Source organism: Mustela putorius, unplaced genomic scaffold, assembly GCF_011764305.1.
Source record: "Mustela putorius furo isolate JIRA1106 unplaced genomic scaffold, ASM1176430v1.1 tig00003867_pilon_pilon_pilon, whole genome shotgun sequence".
In the NCBI taxonomy this organism is placed as follows: Eukaryota; Metazoa; Chordata; class Mammalia; order Carnivora; family Mustelidae; genus Mustela; species Mustela putorius.
The window spans coordinates 1,976,322-1,995,033 of NW_025422019.1; the positions used below are offsets into that span (position 1 = coordinate 1,976,322).

The 18,712-nt window shown below is 48.7% G+C and overlaps 1 protein-coding gene across 1 annotated transcript in view; it reads right to left on the reverse strand.

Moving 5' to 3' along the window:
• Positions 1-6,431: 6,431 nt before the first annotated feature.
• GYPC (glycophorin C (Gerbich blood group)) overlaps positions 6,432-18,712 on the reverse strand; it is a 45,992-nt gene continuing 33,711 nt past the window's right edge. Inside the window, exons 2-3 of the mRNA XM_013048599.2 lie at positions 8,086-8,142; positions 6,432-7,135 (exon numbers count right to left, since the gene is read on the reverse strand). Of these exons, the coding sequence (XP_012904053.1) occupies positions 6,939-7,135; positions 8,086-8,142 (254 nt within the window). The 3' untranslated portion in view covers positions 6,432-6,938. The remainder of the gene's footprint in view (positions 7,136-8,085; positions 8,143-18,712) is intronic.

Genomic DNA, 18,712 nt, shown 5'->3' on the forward strand with positions numbered 1-18,712 from the left:
GCTGAAGGCTTTCGTTCATTCCATGCAGAATTTAGTGACAAAGATTGATGAACAGTCTACATCTTTAAACCCAACACATCTAGTGTGAACTTCCCCTCCAGGAGCTGTAGGGTTCTATATGCATGACATCCCAGAACAAGTACGGGAGTCAGGTGAATTCACAATTGTGTTGAAAGGATTTGGCTTCTATCCCAAGGGATCTGTTATAAGGTGCTTTTCCCTATTCAGGCTTCAACAATTCCTAGGCTATCTTTCTCCCCAGAGTACACCTCTAATTCATCTTCAACATTGGCTACCGATATGATTTGCAAACCAGACATCTGGGTCCCATCCCTTCAAGGGCTTTCCACCACCTACAAGGCAACATCCAGACTCCAAGCATGACAGCCAGGCTCCTCATTACCTGGTTCTTTGCAGTCTGTGGGGTTAGCCTCGCCCTTCAGGGCTTCTGCAGACTACATGCCCCAGGAACAGCAGCACACTGAAAATTTCTGGGCTCACCTTTACTTCTCTGCATTTCCCACCCCTATGACTGGTTGACTCCTTTCAAACCAGGCTCAGAGTTCCTTCTCCAAGAATGCTTCCTTGGCCTCCCTACTTTAATGTGCTTCAGTATTCTTCTACTGTGGGCTCTGTGCAACTTGAGCTGTTTTAATGCATTCCCTACTGTGATGAGTGTCCTCCAGAGCAGTGGCAGGGCCGTGCTCACCTTGTCTCTGGCATTGTACTTACCACTTGGGATAAACTCAGAGAACATTTGTGGACTGAACGAAGGTGTTCACTGCCTAGATGCCCAGGTCTGGATGCTCACCATCATTTTGTCCTAATGTCTCCACTTGTCACCCTTAGAGGACAATATCTGATAAACGGCAGCTGTGAACTAACTGGTCCTCCCCTGGAGGAAGGAGTGGTCTGCCCCTGGGGCATCTAAGGGGGACCACAGAGGGCTTTTATCGTCAGAGAACTGAATGTAAAACTTTTTCTTACTTTTTGATGTGGAGAGAAAGAGAAGAATTTCAGCTATTTGAAAAATAAAAGATGGCCAAAGTGTTTGGTTTAAAGTTAAAGACTGGGTGGGGGGTCCACCTCTCTTAAGCATCCTTGGAGATCTATAATGTTGTCAAGAGAGACCTCTTGATCACTGGATAACCTTAGAAATAGAAGCTGGAGAATTCCATCTAGCCTTATTGTCAGGGCTCTGGATTTATGAGTTCACCCATGAACTAAGACATTCCCATAGCATATACCTCTATTTGTTCCTGTGACAGTAAACCAATAAAATCCAGAAAATCTGCAGCCATATCTCTCTGGGATTTGCAAAAAGATGGAGAAAAGTTTTCTCCTTTAAACTCTCTCATGTGCCTTAAGAAGCAGAATATGCTTTTTGGTTGGCTGGTGACAAGGTAGAGATACTTTAATGTTCTCCAAGCCCAGCTACTTGGCACATTGCTTGGGTTTAATGTATGTACATACTTACTCAACAGATATTGAGCACTCATGGGAAGCAGGCACTGTTAGGCAGTGTCTACCTTGTTGGGAACAATGCTCCATGGGTCTCTCAAATTTGTCACATCTTGTGAGGAGTGAACTGGGCTATCTTTGCAAGGCTGTTTTTATAGCAAGCAGCTTTGGAGAGTGGAGATAATGCCTTTCTCCAGAGCAGAGAGGCAAGCATGCTTACTGTCCATCAGAAAGACTCTGGTTCTCTTAGCTCAAGTCTCTTTTTCTAGAATTCAACCTACCTTGTGGGCAAGCATCTAGCAGGGACCATCCACATTGCCCACATGGGGTTAGGGGACAAGAAGTGCTGACACAAGTGTGTTGATGTTCATGCCCTAGCTGTGAGCAGTAAAGCCCTCTATCCTGTGTCTTCTGTCAACATCTGTGGAACTGTTATAGGTTTGGCTTACCTCACAAGCAAGCAAAATCTCAGCACCTTTATATTTCCTGACCAACTTATATCCTTACTGAATTTCATATTCAAAAAACCCCCAAATTAAAATATCTTTACTTCATTTCATGGATTAGAACTGAAGCAGAGAAGTTAACTCTTCCTAGGTCACAGAGCTAGTTAGCGGTAGAGAGGAGATAATTGCTCAAGTCTGTCCAGTTCCAGAACCATGACTTTCCATAATATGTTGGTTCAATTGCAGATGTGAAGGTGCCTATAGTTCTATGTGTGGTACTCTTCCCCCTATTCCCTAACCCCTTGGCCACTAAATGAGCTCTGTTGCTATAATGATAAAAAAGCTCAAGCAAGGAGTGGAAACCAATCGAGCAGCATCTTCTCCAAAGGAACATAAACAAGGTATGATCAGGAGTGACTTCCATGAAAGAAGTTCTCCAATATTTACCTAACAGTTGGCTCAAAGCTCTACTTACTGCCCTTTCTTCTGATGCGCAGATGAGATCAATTTCCCCATGAGCAGGATGGGCTGAGTCATGTGAATTTCATACAAAATGATGTGTAGCTGGAGTAATGGGCGTGCTCTAGGATGACAGATGTCTCCAGCCCCTTCGCAGGGTCCAAAACTTGATAAGCATATAGAAGCTCCCTTGTACATTTCCACAGTGCATTTTCATCTGTGCCATTTAATTTGATCATTGCCTTATCCTTATGATAGTGACCTGCTTCTCTGGTGGCTCCATATGGTCTGTGGCACAAAGCCCCATTTCTTAGACTAAGGGCCCAAGATTTTCTGTGGTCCAGCCCTAGTCTACTCTGTGGCCAAACAAAGTTTCCTTTCCCCTCAGAAGCCTTCCTAATCCATTCCATACCTTCGGTGGAACTGGCTTCTCCTTCCATGGTGCTCACAGTTACCTGTATCTCTTCACTCACAGCATCTGTAACTGTGGGCTGAATACACTGACATGTTCATCTTCTCCTTCAAGCCATGGGCCTTTGAGGCAAGGCTGGCGATATCTAGATAAACCACCCATGTCACACAGAATCTATCTCTAGGTTTGAAATTTCATCATTAAATCCTCTTATTTGGGGCTTAAACACTTTTTTAAAGCCACAAATCATCCCAGGAGTAAGTAGTACAGATGTTTTGCACATGTTTTGACATGATTTAACCTATCTGATCATTTTCTTCCTTGATAAGTGTGACCTGGTGGTAAGATTCATGGGTGTTAGTACATGAATGAGATGTGATCAACCTGAAAGTACTTACTGTCTTTATCTTGCTAATCATCCTGCAGGGGGCCAACAGTTCAGGACTCCACTTGGTCACTGACTCGCACCATTGAGAGCTGCCTCTGTCCCAGGCCAGCCCTTGCCAGGGATGGAGATGTTGGCATAAGAGCCCTGGTCATTGTTGGCAGGAGCCAGGCCTGGAGTGCTCTGACCCCAGCACTGGGTCACTTCGGGGTCCTTGAGTCCTGGTACCACCTGCTCCACTCCCATGAAGAGCTCTTGCTGATGCTCCTCAACCTGCAGAAGGAAGGAGCCTCCTATCTCTAGCCTGCTAGTCAGACAGGCCTGGGTTCAAACGCTCCGGTGGCCATTAGAAGCTGTGTGACCTCCAGAGATCACTCCAAGCTTTCTGAGCCTGTTTCTACAGGGCTGAAAGGTGGATAAGGCCACTGGCCTGCAAGGACTGTGGTGAGGACAAGAAGAGCACATGCAAAGCAGCTGGCATTTCATACAGAGTGTGCTAGCTCCCCCTCCCTCTTCTTCTAGCCCTCCTCTCCACTTCTCTCCCTTTTCTCTCCCCTTTCTGCCTTTCCTCTCCACTTCCCTCTGTTCTCAAGAGCTTTTGAAGAACTGGTGCATGCATCTGTGCACATTTGCCCCCATCTGCATTTGTGGCAGACATGCTACCTTGTGACTCTATGCACCATCCTTTGGGGGAGGGATCAAAGATAAAGAAAGTGTGCTCCCTTCGAGGATGGTGCACCATTTATTTGCATACCAGTGTGTTTTAGATGCCTGAGGGAATGTGTGCATGCCTGTGCTCACTGGCTTGGTGCTCTGCAGTTAGCCTGTGACAGCTTCCTCCTCCTGGGGGCATCTGGATAGGCCACCTTGGATGAATCAGCTGGCAGCATCCATGTCACCCCTGTGCCTGGTTCTGGCTAGGCCTGAGGGCTGAGACTAAGCTGTGCTTCAATACAGTCTTCTAGGACATTGGATCGGCATGGGGGGCAAGGACCAGGGGAAGGAGGTGCCAGTTCTCAGAGAGTAGTCAACACAGGTGGCTCTGGGGCTTTTGCAGAGGATGTGGGGAGGACATCTGTTGTGGCATCAGGGGGCCCAGGTACTCTGGGTTCATCCTTTTCCTGGAGACTTTTTTAAAGCAAGACATGCCTGTGTATGGGTTCAGGGAGCCTCCTCTGTGCCCACTGGGCAGTGACCTGTGCTCACAGTCCTTCAAGATGAGGCCATATGCCCACATTTTCTCAAAACCCTGAAGTGATGTCACAACAGGAAGGGATGTTGGTAGTTGGTTAGTTCAGTGTTTCCCAAATATGTTCTGGGGACTCTTGGCCCACAAGCGTGTAAAAGGTGTCTGGGGAAGAAATCGGGTCTCTGGAAACATACATTTGAGGAATGCTGCATTCAACCTCCTACCCTCCCATACTCCAAGAGTCACTGCACACATTAGAACACTAAGGATGCCTGAAGCTTTGCACAGCTTTAACTTTGCTTAACATGTCATTTACACATTTATTTGCACAAGGGACATCCTTTTTGTTTGGGCTGTTTATCACTATTTTGCCAGGCTGTTACTTTATAGGTTAGAGTTTGGGACACATGGATGGTTGTAGCTAAATGCTTGATTTTATAGATGAAGTGTGGTGGGCCAGCGAACTCAGGTTACTCAGGGGAAGGTCTCACCTTTTGGCTATCATTAACTTCTTTTCTTCTATTTCTCCCCCAACACCCATGACAACCTTAGAACATCCAGCTATTTTGCTTGATGGCAATTTGGGACAGAACTTGGATCCTGCTCTTCTCCTAGGGGGAATGGTGGAGGACCTTTTTGCTGACTCCTGGTAGTAGAAGGTGCAGCCTCAAGAGATCTGAGTCACAGAGGGTTCCTGGCAGCCTGGGCTGTAGTCTTAAACCTGGACTTGCTGATCTCTGAGTGACTGCTGAGTTGCTGGGAGTCTTAGAAAGACCCTTAAAAAGGACGATGGTTAGTAAGTTCATCTTCTCTTCCTGTTACTCATTTTAAATGACAGTTCCTCTTCTTCTGGAAATGTTTAGAAGTGGTGCAGTAAGGAAATTCCATTATCTATACATATGTACTGCGTATCTAGCACCAATTATTGACTCTGGATGGCAGCACTGAGCGCCTGATACACTTGTTCTTACTACCAACCCTGAGACTTGGTACTGCAGGGGTTCAGAATGAGTCCCTCAGCATGGACCACTTTGGCACACAGATTATTTTGAGCTGGAAAGAATCAAGACCCAAAAGACTCAGAAGAATCTCTTACCTTCCCCTTAACTGCCCAAAAGAATTGAGACAGAGGACCTGCTCCAGGAAGGGAACTATCACCATAGATAACTATGTTATGATATAACCAGAGGAGGTGGACAGGGAAGAGTTTAGCAAAGTCTGTGTTAAAATTCCTCTCTGTGTCCTATTGTTCCTGAGGGGCCCAGCCAACCTTTCTTTACCAAGCATTTACTCTTTTCCACATTCCTATGAATGGACCTTCCTTCCCTTCAAAATCCCATCCACCGACCCTCTTCCCCTTAGTCAGGATGGCAGATATACCTCATCTTGCCTGACTGTTTTTGGAATCCCATGTTTATGTGGATTCTCAGGAATTATGAGATTAAATTTGATTTTTCCAGTCTGTTTCATGTCAACTTGATTCTTAGACCAGCCAGAAGGATCTTGAAGAGCAGAATAAAATTTTTCCTTCTCAACACTACCATGGAATCATGTCCATTTGAGGGATAAGAACACGGAAGCCAGAAAGGTCAAGTAAGTTGCCCAAGTTCCCAGGACCAGGAAAGGGGATCCAGGGCCCAAACCCAGAGGGATGGCACTCTGCAGTCTATGCCCTAGCCACTGTTATTAAGGGAAGGATTGGTTCACTCATAGTTATTTAACAGGTGTAGTTTTCCTAATATCACACATTAAAAAAATCAATGCTTCAGCCAGTGTCCTGTCAGCTGGTAAGCCCATTATTTCTACGGGAACATTCCACTCTTACATTTATTTCATGAAGCTGGTGCCTGCAGAGGGAGAAAAAGAAATCTTGTCACTGGGCCCTCCTTCCCTCAGGGCCTCAGGAACCCTCTCCACTGTCTATGTTGAGGACAGGACAATGGGGCTGGAAGTGGATGGTTCCAGCCCCACGCATGCAGATTTAGCGGATAACACAAAGTCACACCTGTGAAATGCAAGGTCTGGGTGGTGGTTATCTTTCCCTAGACAATTGCAGTAATGCTGTTTGATTCTGAATGCTTGGTTACATTTCAAATTTATTTCCAATCATTTAGAGCTGGATCAATGGGAGACAAAGGTGCCTTTTAGCTCTGGCACCTGCTGTTCCCCCCAAATGTCAAGGATTGACATTTGATGCCATTATCCCCAGTCAGCTTACAGATGACTCACTTCCTTGCTTCCCCAGCCCTCAGGCCCACCCGCCCAGCAAGGACTTTCACACCATGCTGATAACAAACTGCACTGTCCAGGAGAACCCAGACTTTCTCCCTCTGGCAGAGCAAAGGCAGAACTCCTGGGTGGCCACTGCATCCCTGGGTGCCTGGGAGAGGCCGCTTGTGGCTCAGTTCCTTCTTCCCTCTCTCTCCCCAGGCTAACACCTAGTGTTCCCAGGCCAGGTGCATATCTTGGGATGAGGTGGGCACTCTCATGATCTGTCTGGTGGTACAGATAGCAGGTGGGGTTGTGGGGTGCATCTTCTCTCATGGAGTTGAAGGAGGCACTGGGGGAGGTGAGGCCTGGTGTTCCTCAGATGAAGTACTCCTTTCTGCTGTTGTCACCTGTGTCCTGGAGGGAGGGGTCGTCCTGCAGGGCTGCGTCTGCACTCTCAGCAAACTCTGTGCCCTTGGCCTCATTGGTGTGGTACGTCCCCTTGTGTCTGTACATGTAGCGTAGCATGACAATGAGGAGGCAGATCAGGACGATGGCTACAGCAGCGATCACGCCTGCAGGAGGGAAGCAGTGCATGGTTCTGTCTGAGACAGGCTTGTGGGAGGGGGTCAGGACACACAGGGCTTGTGGCAGAACAGACACTCTGCTGCAATAAACACCACCCCCAGACAGGCTGGCTCATTCCTGCCCAGTGTGCACTCACCCTTATCTGTGCCCATTGAGTTACCCCTCTCTCACTTCCTGCTCCCCCTCCCTCCACTCACTGTGGTGCAGACTGAGGCTGGAAGAGGATTCCAGAACTGACCCTCACTCAGGGAAGCTCAGTCTACTGAGGAAGACAGACCTCTGTGCATAACTTGCAGAATGAACTATGTGAGTTTATCCAAAACTGAGGGGCTCATGAACCTCAGGACTTTCAGTTTTAAAACCAGAACAATCCCAACTGAGAAGTGCCCTGGGGCATGAGACTTGGTGCTGAAACCAGGAGAGTGGCCAGAAGGCTGGGCCCTGGTGGGTGCCCCCTGTGTACTACTGGGGGTCCAGAACAGGGCCATGGGAAACCCTTGAGACAGGTTGGATGGAGTGGGGTTCACTGCTTATCACCCTACCTGAGCTCCAGCACATTCTCCAGAGGTGAGAGCTGCATGAGTCTGGCTGGGGAGCAGTGACCAGGCAAGCAAAGGACTAAAGGGGGAGAGGATTCTGGAGGACGCCACGTAAAGGCATCCTTGTAAGGCATCCATGTGAAGGGTGGAAGTCAGCCCTTCATTTCTGTTGGGGCTCATGCGCAGTTGGGAGAAGAGACTTGAAATCTGGGCAGTAGGGCCCAGGTCACTCAGAGCCTGGGAGTGCTGGGGGGAGGAGGACGCTGGCAAGCTTTAGAGGGGCTTAGGCCCCTCATGCAGCCTCACCCTCATTCAGGCATTTGCTCTGAAGCCTCAGGCGGGTTCTCCCTGGGGAGTTCCCGCGACCCCTCCTGGCTTGGAGTCCCAGAACAGCTCACCTGCAATGATGGCGATGTTCGCCCCCAGAGAGGGGAAAAGTGGGCCAGGGTCGAGTTCTGCAAACAGAAGAGAAAAGCCTTAGTGGGGAGAGAAAATCTTCCCATACTTGGCAGCACCCCAGCCTTGCCTGCACCCCCTGCTCACAGGTGCACAGCTCTTGAGCAGGCCGAGTGGACAGGAGGCAGCATGTGCCTGGCCAGGCTTCTGGCTCTGCCTCGTCACTGGCAGGTCTGGAGAGAACGTGTGAACCGCAATGGAAAGGACCCAGTTCTGGCGTCTCTGCAACCCTGCGAGTGGGATGAGGGATGGGCTCCTGCACTGGGCAGACCCTGGGTAGACATGCCTGGTGGTGGACATGAAGGTGGGAATATGCCTGGTGCCAGCACCACCGGACTTTGGGCCTCAGCTTTTCTCACCATAATGGCCAAAACAGCATTTGTGAAGTGTCCCCACATGTGGAGGGTCTATACATGCCAGGTGTTGGTTTAGCTGCCTTTCACCCATCCCGTCATTTGGTCTTCGCAGCCGTCCCATGAGGTGTGTGGTATTACTAGCCATTTCACAGGTGTGCCCCTGAGCATCAGAGAACGACATGCCCAGAGTCACACAGCTCGCCAAGTGGTGGGCCTGAACTTAGCTCACACTTTCACCTCTGGGGTGTACTTTCTCTTTTCTCTCTTGAAGATGCCCCTCCAAGGGGGGCTCCTGTCTGGAGGCTCCTCCCAGAGTCCCCTCTGTGGTCTCTGATCGGCTCTTCTGTGGGAAGGGCCACCTGGGGTGCTACCAAATTATTGAGTGTGTTTTCCCATAGGGCTCTGGTCTGGCCGCAGGGCTAGCATCTCAAGGACAGCAGGCACCTGCACATCACCTCCAGTGGCTTCACAGAGTGTCTCCTCTCTCCTCTGGGAGATGAGTGAGAGGAAGGATTTATTAGACCGCAGAAATATCAATGTTAACATGGAAATCCCATGTTCCCATTACAACGGCTATGCATATTAAAACAGAGAAGGCTGCTTCATAATAGTCCTTTCCGCTCAGATAATCACTTTAATTATAGTCGGATGAGGTCATTCTCCCCAGCGCAGCTTCCAGATGCCTTTTTCTGATAAGAAACCAGCTGTGGTGCCAGAAAGGACAGTGCGGGGAGCCAAGCAAAGGCTCCAGGCTGGAGACAGAGGAGGAGAAGAACAGCCTGGGGGGTGGAAAGAGGTTAAAAGAGGTCCTCAGGTCAGCAAGGAGAGAAGGCACAAGCAGGAGTCAGGGCAGCAGGGGGAGGGGAAGGCAAGAGGAGCAGTCAGGTCAGCTTCTAGGTGCTTCACCGCAGTGAGAACTGAGGCTGGAGGGGCAGGAAGTTAAAGTAGCATCGGACACTGAGATCTAGGGTGGACAGGAGCAAGCTAGAATTTAGTATGAAGTCCACAGAAGGTGCTCCATGGACACGCACTGAATGATACCGCAGAAAGAAATGCCTGTACGTGTGTATACACCCACACAAGTGAGCGGATTCAGACGCTAGCCTTGTAGACCTTCCTCAATCACGAAGCACTTCATGCTTCAGTAAGAAGAAAGAGTGGCCTCTTCCTTAAGTCTGTGTGGACAGTCACAGAAGTTCAAATATCCAGAATTGCCACTTGGAATGTTCCAGGCCAAGACCAACATTTCTTATGCCAGTTTATCCAACCCAGTCAGGGATAGAAGGGACTCCTGTTCCGTTTTCTTTTAAAAACAATTCACAGTTGATCACCACGTGCCAGGTACTGTCCTCAGCATTTACCAGATTTTAACTCATTTAGTCCCCGCGGCAGTCCCATTCAGAAGCAGTCACTATTTTTCCCATTGTACAGATCTGGAAGCTGAGCCCCAGAAAAGCATTACTGTTTTTCCTGGATCATACAGCTAAGAGAGTTAGGAGTCCACCAACTCAGGCCAAGGCTACTCGGAGTCAGTGTGCTTTCCCCTGCAGGCACTGCCCAGGGAGGGGGTCCGGGTTGGCAGCTTAAGGAATAGTTGAGGTATTTGGCTTGAATCCCTTGGGGTGAACTTCTTAGCTTGTGTTTGGAACCCTGTACCCAAACCCATATACCAGAACACCGGAAGCCCTCCCAGCAGGCCAGTGGTCTGGGGGCATGAGGGACCTCCGGCCTTTGAGGGGTCATTAGTTGAGCCCCTAGCAGGGCTCCCTCTGAACTCATGCACACTCAGGAGCACAGTGGGCAGGGATGCCTGATCTCCATGCCCCAGCCCTCCAGCTGTGTGGAGCTGAATTTGCACACTGTGAGCGCCCCCAGACACTTCAGCATGACAAGAACGGCCACAGAGGTCAGAATCGACACAGAAGAGGCAGCTCAGGCCTGTCTGGGAAGATGGGGATGGTATAAGAAGCGGTTCTTAAAGTGTGGTCCTGGGGCCAGCAGCATTTCCTAGGAGTCTGCTAGAAAGGCAAATTCTTGGGCCTCATCTCAGACCTGTGGAATCAGGGGAGGGTGCTCCGCAATCTGTGGTCACAGGCCTTTAGGTGGTTTGATGATTGTTCCGTGTTGAGAACTGCGGGTGGCGAGAAAGCTCCCAGAGGGAAGTCCTTACGATTGGCCCTTGAAGGATGATTGAGAGTTTCTGCACAGACAGGAGTGTAAGCATTCCGAGCAGAGATCGCAGCACCCAGAACAGCGCTCATCTCTCCCGAGCCCTCACTTTCTCCCTGAATGTCCGCTCACCGTCCATGGTGCTGAGGCTCTGGAAGGCTGTGCTTTGATCTCTCACTTCTGGAGATGGTGGGGTGAGGACCATCATTGGCTCTGCTCCCTTGTCCTGCTTCCTTTTAGCGAGTAGCAATGATAAGGGACATTTGAAAAGGCTAGCTGGAGTGAGCTCCATTCTGTCCAGGAAAGTGGCAGGTTAGTGTGCAAGCAGATTGCAACCCTGGAATGAAAGCCCACCTCTAGCTGGGGTTGAAGGGTGAGTATGTGATTGGAGTTAGCATCATTCTGAGCCCAGGAACTGGGGTAAGGGGTTAATGGGTAGCCTTAGTGGGTGCATTTATGGCAGAGCAAGGTGTTACTTACGTCTAGGCATGGGACTGAGATCAGAAGTAATCCATTGTGTAGCCCTCAGATTGGACAGGCATGGGAGCCCTCCACCCTTCTGTAGAGATCCAGGGTATGCTTTGATTTTCCTTCTTGGCTCCCCTCAAGGTTGTAATGCTCCCCACCAGAGAGAATACAAGCCCCAGAAGCACAGTGACCCCAGTGTGCACAAGCCCCAGAGACACACTGGCTACAGCTCTATGCTCCACATCAAGCTATGCTCCTTGGACCCAAGAACAGTTGTTGAATGGTATTTGTAAGCCTGGTCCCTTCGGGGGAACAGAGAGTCAAACTGCACTTTGCATTGTCCACCTTATTGTGAGGACAGCTTTTGGTTCAAGTCTTGGCGTGAGTTTTGCAGCAGTGTATTCAGCAAAGTACTTGATATTGACTGGCTTTAGCTTCTTTGTATGTAAAACAAGATTAGCAATACCCACCCTGTGGGTGGGATTAGAAATGACATGCCCACACATGATAAATATTATATATGTTTACTGAGTTGTAGTCACTGTTTTTTGTTTTTTGTTTTTTGTTTTTTTTTTTTTAAAGAAAGGCAGACTGCCACATGTGGCACTTCATTTGGACGTGTCTGGAGTCTTGGAAGCTTGACCACCCTACATTCCCCTAAAAATAGTCCTCGAGAGCTTGACTGAAGGTTCTAGCAGGGGAACTCAGCTACTCATATACCTTCAACTGAAGAATCGCCCTCCTCTATCAGGGAAGGTCGTCCTCTTCTACCAAGGGCGTGGCTTTGGGAGGGAAGCACAGGGAGCCTTGAGGAAGGAAGGGGACACCGTCTTGATAGCCAGATCCACTGAATCAACCCTGGTGATCAGCAGGGTGATAGATGTTGCAGCGAGATTGCCCTCACATCCTGTCACCACTAGTTTGATCTCATTCTTATTATTACTCTGCTTTGCACATAATTCAGGGCCAGTGAACTAAGCAACCTGCTAACAGATGCTGCGAGTCCAGGCAGAGGATGGGTGCTGGTCATGGATTCCCAGTGCAGTCTTGGCTGACAGTCAATCACCATCTGGGTGCTGAGTGTCTCTGTGCTCCCAGCAATACCATAGGGACGGAGGAGATTCCAGGAAACAAAATGAGTCTCGAACCTCAGGGGGCTTATGGTCTCCCTGGGAGATTTGACAGTGACATACAACTTATTTAAGTTAGTGTTGTCAAACAGTAAATCCCAACCCACTGGTGGTCCCAACTAGAGGGAGTAGGGTGGGGAGAGAGAGAGAAGTAGAGGAAGAGAGAGAGAGAGAAAGAAGGAATGTGGGGGGGGGAGAGATGTTCAGAAACCATCAAGCCCTATCAGAGGCAGCCAGGGGAAATACTGTTTGGTGGGGCTTTGATTTCATTTGTGCGCATACAACAAAAGCATCCACCATACTGTTTGGAGGCCTTGGCTTAAACCACGGCACTATAAGAGAGAATAAAACAAATCCCTAGTCCTGCAGTGCTGGTTCAAGTAAGCCCAACTACAAACAGGCAGATAGCCAAGAAAGCACGGCTTCACCCTGACAAAAGCTGGTATGGTTACGGCAGTAAGGTGGCCATGTTGTGTGACAGCTCTGGGCTTCTGAACCCCTGATATGGCCAGCCACAGTCCTCACCACAAGGCTAGGGCCTGGGTCATGTGCCAAGTGCAGGGATAACAGATGCTTCCTGTGAGCTGAGCTGGTAAATCTTCAGAGGGAGAGGAAAAGGAAGGGCTGTTATAGCCCCAAACTCCTGTTCAGGGAAACTGCCCTCCCACGGGGGAAGGGGTAGGATGGTGAGTGGGAGAAATGCTCCCTGATTATGGAGATGAGACTGCATAGCCTGGGGTTCAGCCTTGTGAGCCTCTGGAGGAGGAGAAACACTCTGCAGGTTCTCTGTGCATAGAAACTCTGGGCAAAGTTTCTGTGGAAGCTCCCGCATTTAATCCTGCAGCAAGCCTGCAAAAGGGGAGTTTCCTCCCTCTTTTAACTCACAGATAATCAACGCATGCCTAAAGAAGTCAAATAACATGTTAAAAATCTCACTGCCAACAAAAAGCAGAACCTGTGTTCAAAGCCAGGATTCCGTAGTCCCAGAATGTGTGCCCTTCAAAGCACTGGCACTGGCTTTTCTCCTGTGAAATCTACAACCTGGCTGTGGCCACACACGTGCTGATTCTACATGTGGTCCACAGGGTGGCCAGCTGCCTCTCCTCTGGTCGAGGGCAGCAGGGAACACAGGTGCTGCCCCTTGTTAAAGGTGACATTCCCAGTTCCAGCTGGCAGTTGGGCACAGCCAACAGGGTGCAGGACATTAGCAGCAGCTGGACCCTGGAGGTTCTCAGATGTTGACAGAGAGCAGTGGTCAGGTGCTGGCTCCAGAGACACAGGTCGACCCTCTGGGACCACCAAGAATTTTTCTTCTTCCATGTTTTCTGATGAAGCTGTGCCAGGAGTTCTCTTCTTTTGGGCAAGGTTTTGTCTTTACACCTCTTGCCCACCTCTAATGGATTTTCCTTGTGCCTCAGGAGTTATGGAGGAAGAGCCTGCTCCCAGTTTCCCATGTCCACCTGGACCAACAAAATCACAAGAATTCTGGCCAGGGCAGAGCCCTCTGGGGAAGTCAGTTACTTAGAGTCGAGAGGGAGAATGCCTTTGAACCAGGGTGCCTAAGTGTTGTGGGAAGAGGAATATTATTTCAGTTTTAAAACCATGAAGGGGAATAGAGGTTTGTCGTGTAGTCCTCAGAGAGATCCCACCATAACAACTGTGTGGATAACAGCAACACAAAGGGGTCCACACCGTTGCCTGATGATTTGCCAAGCTCCAGGCTGCTTACCCAGAGCATTCCATTTCAAAGAAACTACAGAACTGGTTAGAAAAGTCACTCTCCAGTGGCCATGACTTTGCGTGAGTCTGATTTGGGTTCAGGAGGAGGACAGCTATTGGGGGAGGGAGAGGAAACTACATGGCCACAGAAATTTCTCCTTGGCTCCCACTGGAGTTTCTTCTTCCTGTGCTAGATTCTTGCCTCCAAGTTCTTATGCCGGTCAAGCAGAAAGCAGCTGACAACTGAAGTTTATTAACTGACTTTTCTTTTTGGGTAGGAAAAAGGTCAACCACGTTTCCTTTTCTTTGATGGTTTGTTGTTATCAGACTCTGAAAGGATATAGCATTTAAGCTACAACTGGGGAAGAATTGGTCTCAGGATAGTAGTGCTACAAAATAATAAATGGATAGCTTATTATTCACTGTCTATCCATCTCTCTTGCAAGCCATCAATGTTGGCTGAGCAGGTAGCATTTACCTAGCCTGGGATGTGGAGAAGATGGGGTGTGCCCCCAGGGAGCTTATGACTTGGTTGAGGAGATTTAATATATTTATGTGAAAAGAGACTGCCAACACTGTCTGTGTGGTAAAGTGTCAAAATGAGCAATAAAGATATGCCTAGGGGTGTGGCAGAGGGGACTCAACTATCAGACTCAGCCCCAGGATTCCCAGGCTCTCTGAAAATGCGGGTGGTCATGATTCTGTTTGTTTATTTCTGTGTCCTCGGCCACATTTCTCTAGCACCTACTGTTTTGCAGCAATGTGCTCTCTACTTAAGCCAGGAACCTTACCTGGAAGGAGCTTACTGTGTAATAGAGACAAAGGCATGCACATAAGTTTAGAAAGATTAGCTCTCTGATGTTTTCAGGAATGGGTTCCTGGAGGAAGAGGGGGCTCCCAAGAGGGACCTACTAAGATGGTGTACTGGGCAATACCAGCAGGGGGAGCTGGGCGCAGTGGTGAGAGGATGCGGGGTGCAAGTCCATAGCAGAGTGGTCATGACTTCTACGTGGGGCAGGAGGACCGCTGTGTGGGCCCAACTGCTGTGGTGTCTGGTCATTGTATGTCAGATACAAAGCCCCATGACATAGAACTACACCTAGGCCGGAGGGCAGAACTTCTCTGGCAACTTAGCTCACTTCTTGGAGCTTCCTTTTACTTCCTTTAGAGAGTAAAACCTCTTCCTGATAGGGCTAGAGGGGGCTGATCATGGGTTCTCAGTCTGAGTGTGCATCAGTATTTCCTGGGGGATTTGTGACACCACAGATCACTGCACCCACCTCGGATTCTGACTCAGCACACCAAGAGCGGGCCGAGAATTTGCATTGTTAATTATGTTCCCAGGTGCTGCTGATGCTGCTGGTCCAAGGAGCCTGTCTTTGAGAACCACTGAGCTTGTGACAGTGAGAGTGGCTTACAGATCGCGTGCTCAGTTCCAATGCTTTCACACACCTCCTCTTTGCAAGGAGGTGATATAAGGCTTCAGTAAATGGAAGTTGTAGGAGGATGGTCCTCTCTTAGCAATGAAAATAAGAAGTCATACTCTCAGCTGCCTGGCATCTGAGCGACTCTGAGCTTAGTGTCCTTTCTTTCAGGAGCCAGCTGCTGTAGTTTCAGACCTGGCATAGTGGTTACTGTGAGAATTTGTCACCTGTGCTGGCTTCCTTGCCTGCCCCCATGACTGGAGTTGGGTGAGAGGACAGAGGACCCCATGCCAGCATCTGGTAGGTGCACTTGGCCTCTGATCAATGCCAGATCAGAAGACTAGTCTCCTGTGCCTTGTTCTTTGGAAACTTTTAAAGTCTCAACTGCCCGTTGGATATCCATCTGTATACTGAGTGCCTGCAGTGAGACCTACGGAATACAAACAACCTCTGTCGATATTTTTCAGTATCCCTGGGCTCTGATGATGCATCAAGGAAGTGATTCTCCAAAAAAAGGTGTTTGGGGCACCAAAGTGGCAAAGGGAATAGATGCTTGCAGAAATTTTGAGAAACCAAGAGGGGACAGTGTATCCCAATCAGCATTTGCCTGACTTCCTAGCTCTGAGCTTGGGCAGAAGTGACTGGAGCACAGAAGGCCCTGGATACACTGATTCCAGCCCCAGCTCCGTCCAGACTGGGGGAGAGTGAGGGCACAGAAAGCCTCTGCCCGCCAGGCTCGTGGCGGGGTGCCTGCTTCCCTGCATACCTGTGAGGTGTGCACCTTGGCTGTGTCAGCCAGGCTTGGGAGTGAACAGGTGAAGGAGTGAGGTCCAGAGGCAAGGGGCAGTCCCTCAGCACGACTGAGCTCCTGCCTAGACCACACCTGGACCGTCCTGGGGAGTGCTGTGGCCTTTCTAACCTCACCTTCCTCACACGTGAAATGTGATGGCACAGCTATGTAGGCTCCTTGTCAGCTAGTGTGTGGTGAGCACCTGGGGCAGTGGCCAGCACAGGCTGGCTGTTGGATTATCACCATTGTCACCAGGATCACCACTGTCAACAATGTCAAAAGAGTCCCCAAGTGAGATTTTCAAAAATGGTCACCTTTAATTCTCTTGTATACTGTTTGGCAAATGTGTCACCCTGAGAATCAAAAATTCCATTTCTAGTATGATCCTAGTGAAATAGTCTGAAAAGGGAGCAAAAATTCATGCTTAGGAAAGTATACTGCAATTTGGTATAAAATAGAAAATAAAAGAGAGAGAACAATCTAAATGTTCTACATTAGGGAATTGGTCATGTAAATTCAGATATGCTTATATCATAGAATATTATGCAGTTATTGAAGTGATGCATGGAAATCCTCAGTGACAGGAGGAAAATGCTTACAGTATGATTTAAGAGGAGAAAAAGGACCCTGTAAATATAAATTACATTAAATATTTAAAAAAAAACTATGAAAAAGGAATCAAAGGAAATAGCATGTAGGGGTAGTGGCTTTTGGGTGATCGGTGGGGTTTAGGAATGGTATTATTTTCTCCTAATATACAGTTTTCTACATTTTCCAAATCATCTATGATAAACATGATACTTTTAAGGTCAGGAATTGGAAGTGGATCTATAGACCCAGCTATCATCACAGAATCTTCAAAGTTCCCTCCAACTTTACTCATCTGCCTGCCCCACCCTAAACCCCATGGGATGTCTGCGTCCTTTCGCAGTGTTCCCCACAAAAGCCACTGTGGGCCATCACTGGACAGTAGGACTATGACTGTGCTTTCTCAATGATCTAAGTCTTGTGTCCACATATCCTTTGCTTGACCTGGTAGACATTTTCCCTTCCAATAAAGAGGTGCATGCTGGGGAAAGCTGCAAGTGTATTCAATGCCCCCAGCTCATCTTGCCTTTTCCATGGGCTGTAGATGTGGATGGAGGAGTTCCAGGTGTGGCTTGAGTCCGAAAGTCCTCACAGACATCCTTGTTTCTGCAGGTGGAAACAAAGGTACTGGCCCTCTCCAGAAATGAGTCAGAGCCTGGATATGGGAAATTCTGCAGCTTCTAGACTACAGGTTTTGCTTTTGTCTAAAGGAGTGCTATCCAGAGCAAGGAGCAGTCCCGCAGCACAACTGAGCTCCTGCCTAGACCACACCTGGACTGTCCTGGGGAGTGCTCTGGCTTCCTCACATGTGAAATGTGATGGCACAGGTGCATTGCTTCTGCTTGGTTTCCTCAGAGAAGCTGCATAACTTCTCTTGAGTCATTGTGGGTGTTCTACTCAGCTGAGCTCTCAAGGATTCCTGGATTTGAGCATCTTCCTAAAGACACTGAAGGATCCCTCTCACTTCCTAGACTGGTTGAGAGCCTTCTTTGAAGGGAGGCCTCAGTTATCCTTCTAATCTCAGTCTCAGGGGAAGTAACCTTATAATGGAATGCACAGACTCAGTTTCGCCTCTTGGCTTCATCTCCCTCCATCTCTTCCTTTTTTCCTTATCGCTGTGGCCATCTTCAGTCACTTCATGCTCATCCATATTTCTTGTGTTTTTTTTTTTCCCCCAAGTACAGTGAATCTTCCATCAATGATTTTACCCCTTCACTTTTGGAGTCTGTATCTATCCTTAGCACCTCGAGGTGATGACTTCTAGTTTGCCTGGCAGAAAGGCACCCTTAGTTGTGTGGGTGTCAGAGAGCTCAATTGGAGAAGATTCTTGTAGTCCCTGAAAGCCAACCATTGTAACCTCAGGAGAGCTGGTATTATACCTCAAGGTCACAGAATGCCTCATCTTTCAAAATGTCTGTGGGAAGGGTGTTGGAGGAGTTCGTGTCATCTACTATAGACATTGTAGTGAGCATGTACGTATCAGTTGCTTGGTTCCCAGCAGCTTTGGGTTGGAAATGACCCTGAATGCTCATCCTGGTCAGCTTTGGATTAGAAATGAATTTGAATGCTCCTCCTGGTCAGCTTTTGGGTAGAAATAACCTTGAATGCTCATCCTGGCCACCATTGTCTGGTTCTTCATTGGTCTAAAGCCTTTTTGACCACAACACCTATACTGCATCCACAGCTTCCTGGGGTTATCAACCCAGCCCTGGATTCTACCTCTTTCCACCTGAGCTAAGTGGTCAGCTAGCCCCAAGACAAGCTTTCCACTTGGGCTTGTCTTGTTACCTGATCTGTTCAGGAGAGCTCCGTGAGCTGGCATTGGGTTGCCATCACTACGTCATGTTGTTTTGTGGGGGAAACAAGATACACATGGGCAATGGCTATGCTTTGTCAGCAAGTTTATACATTCTCTCATCCAGTTA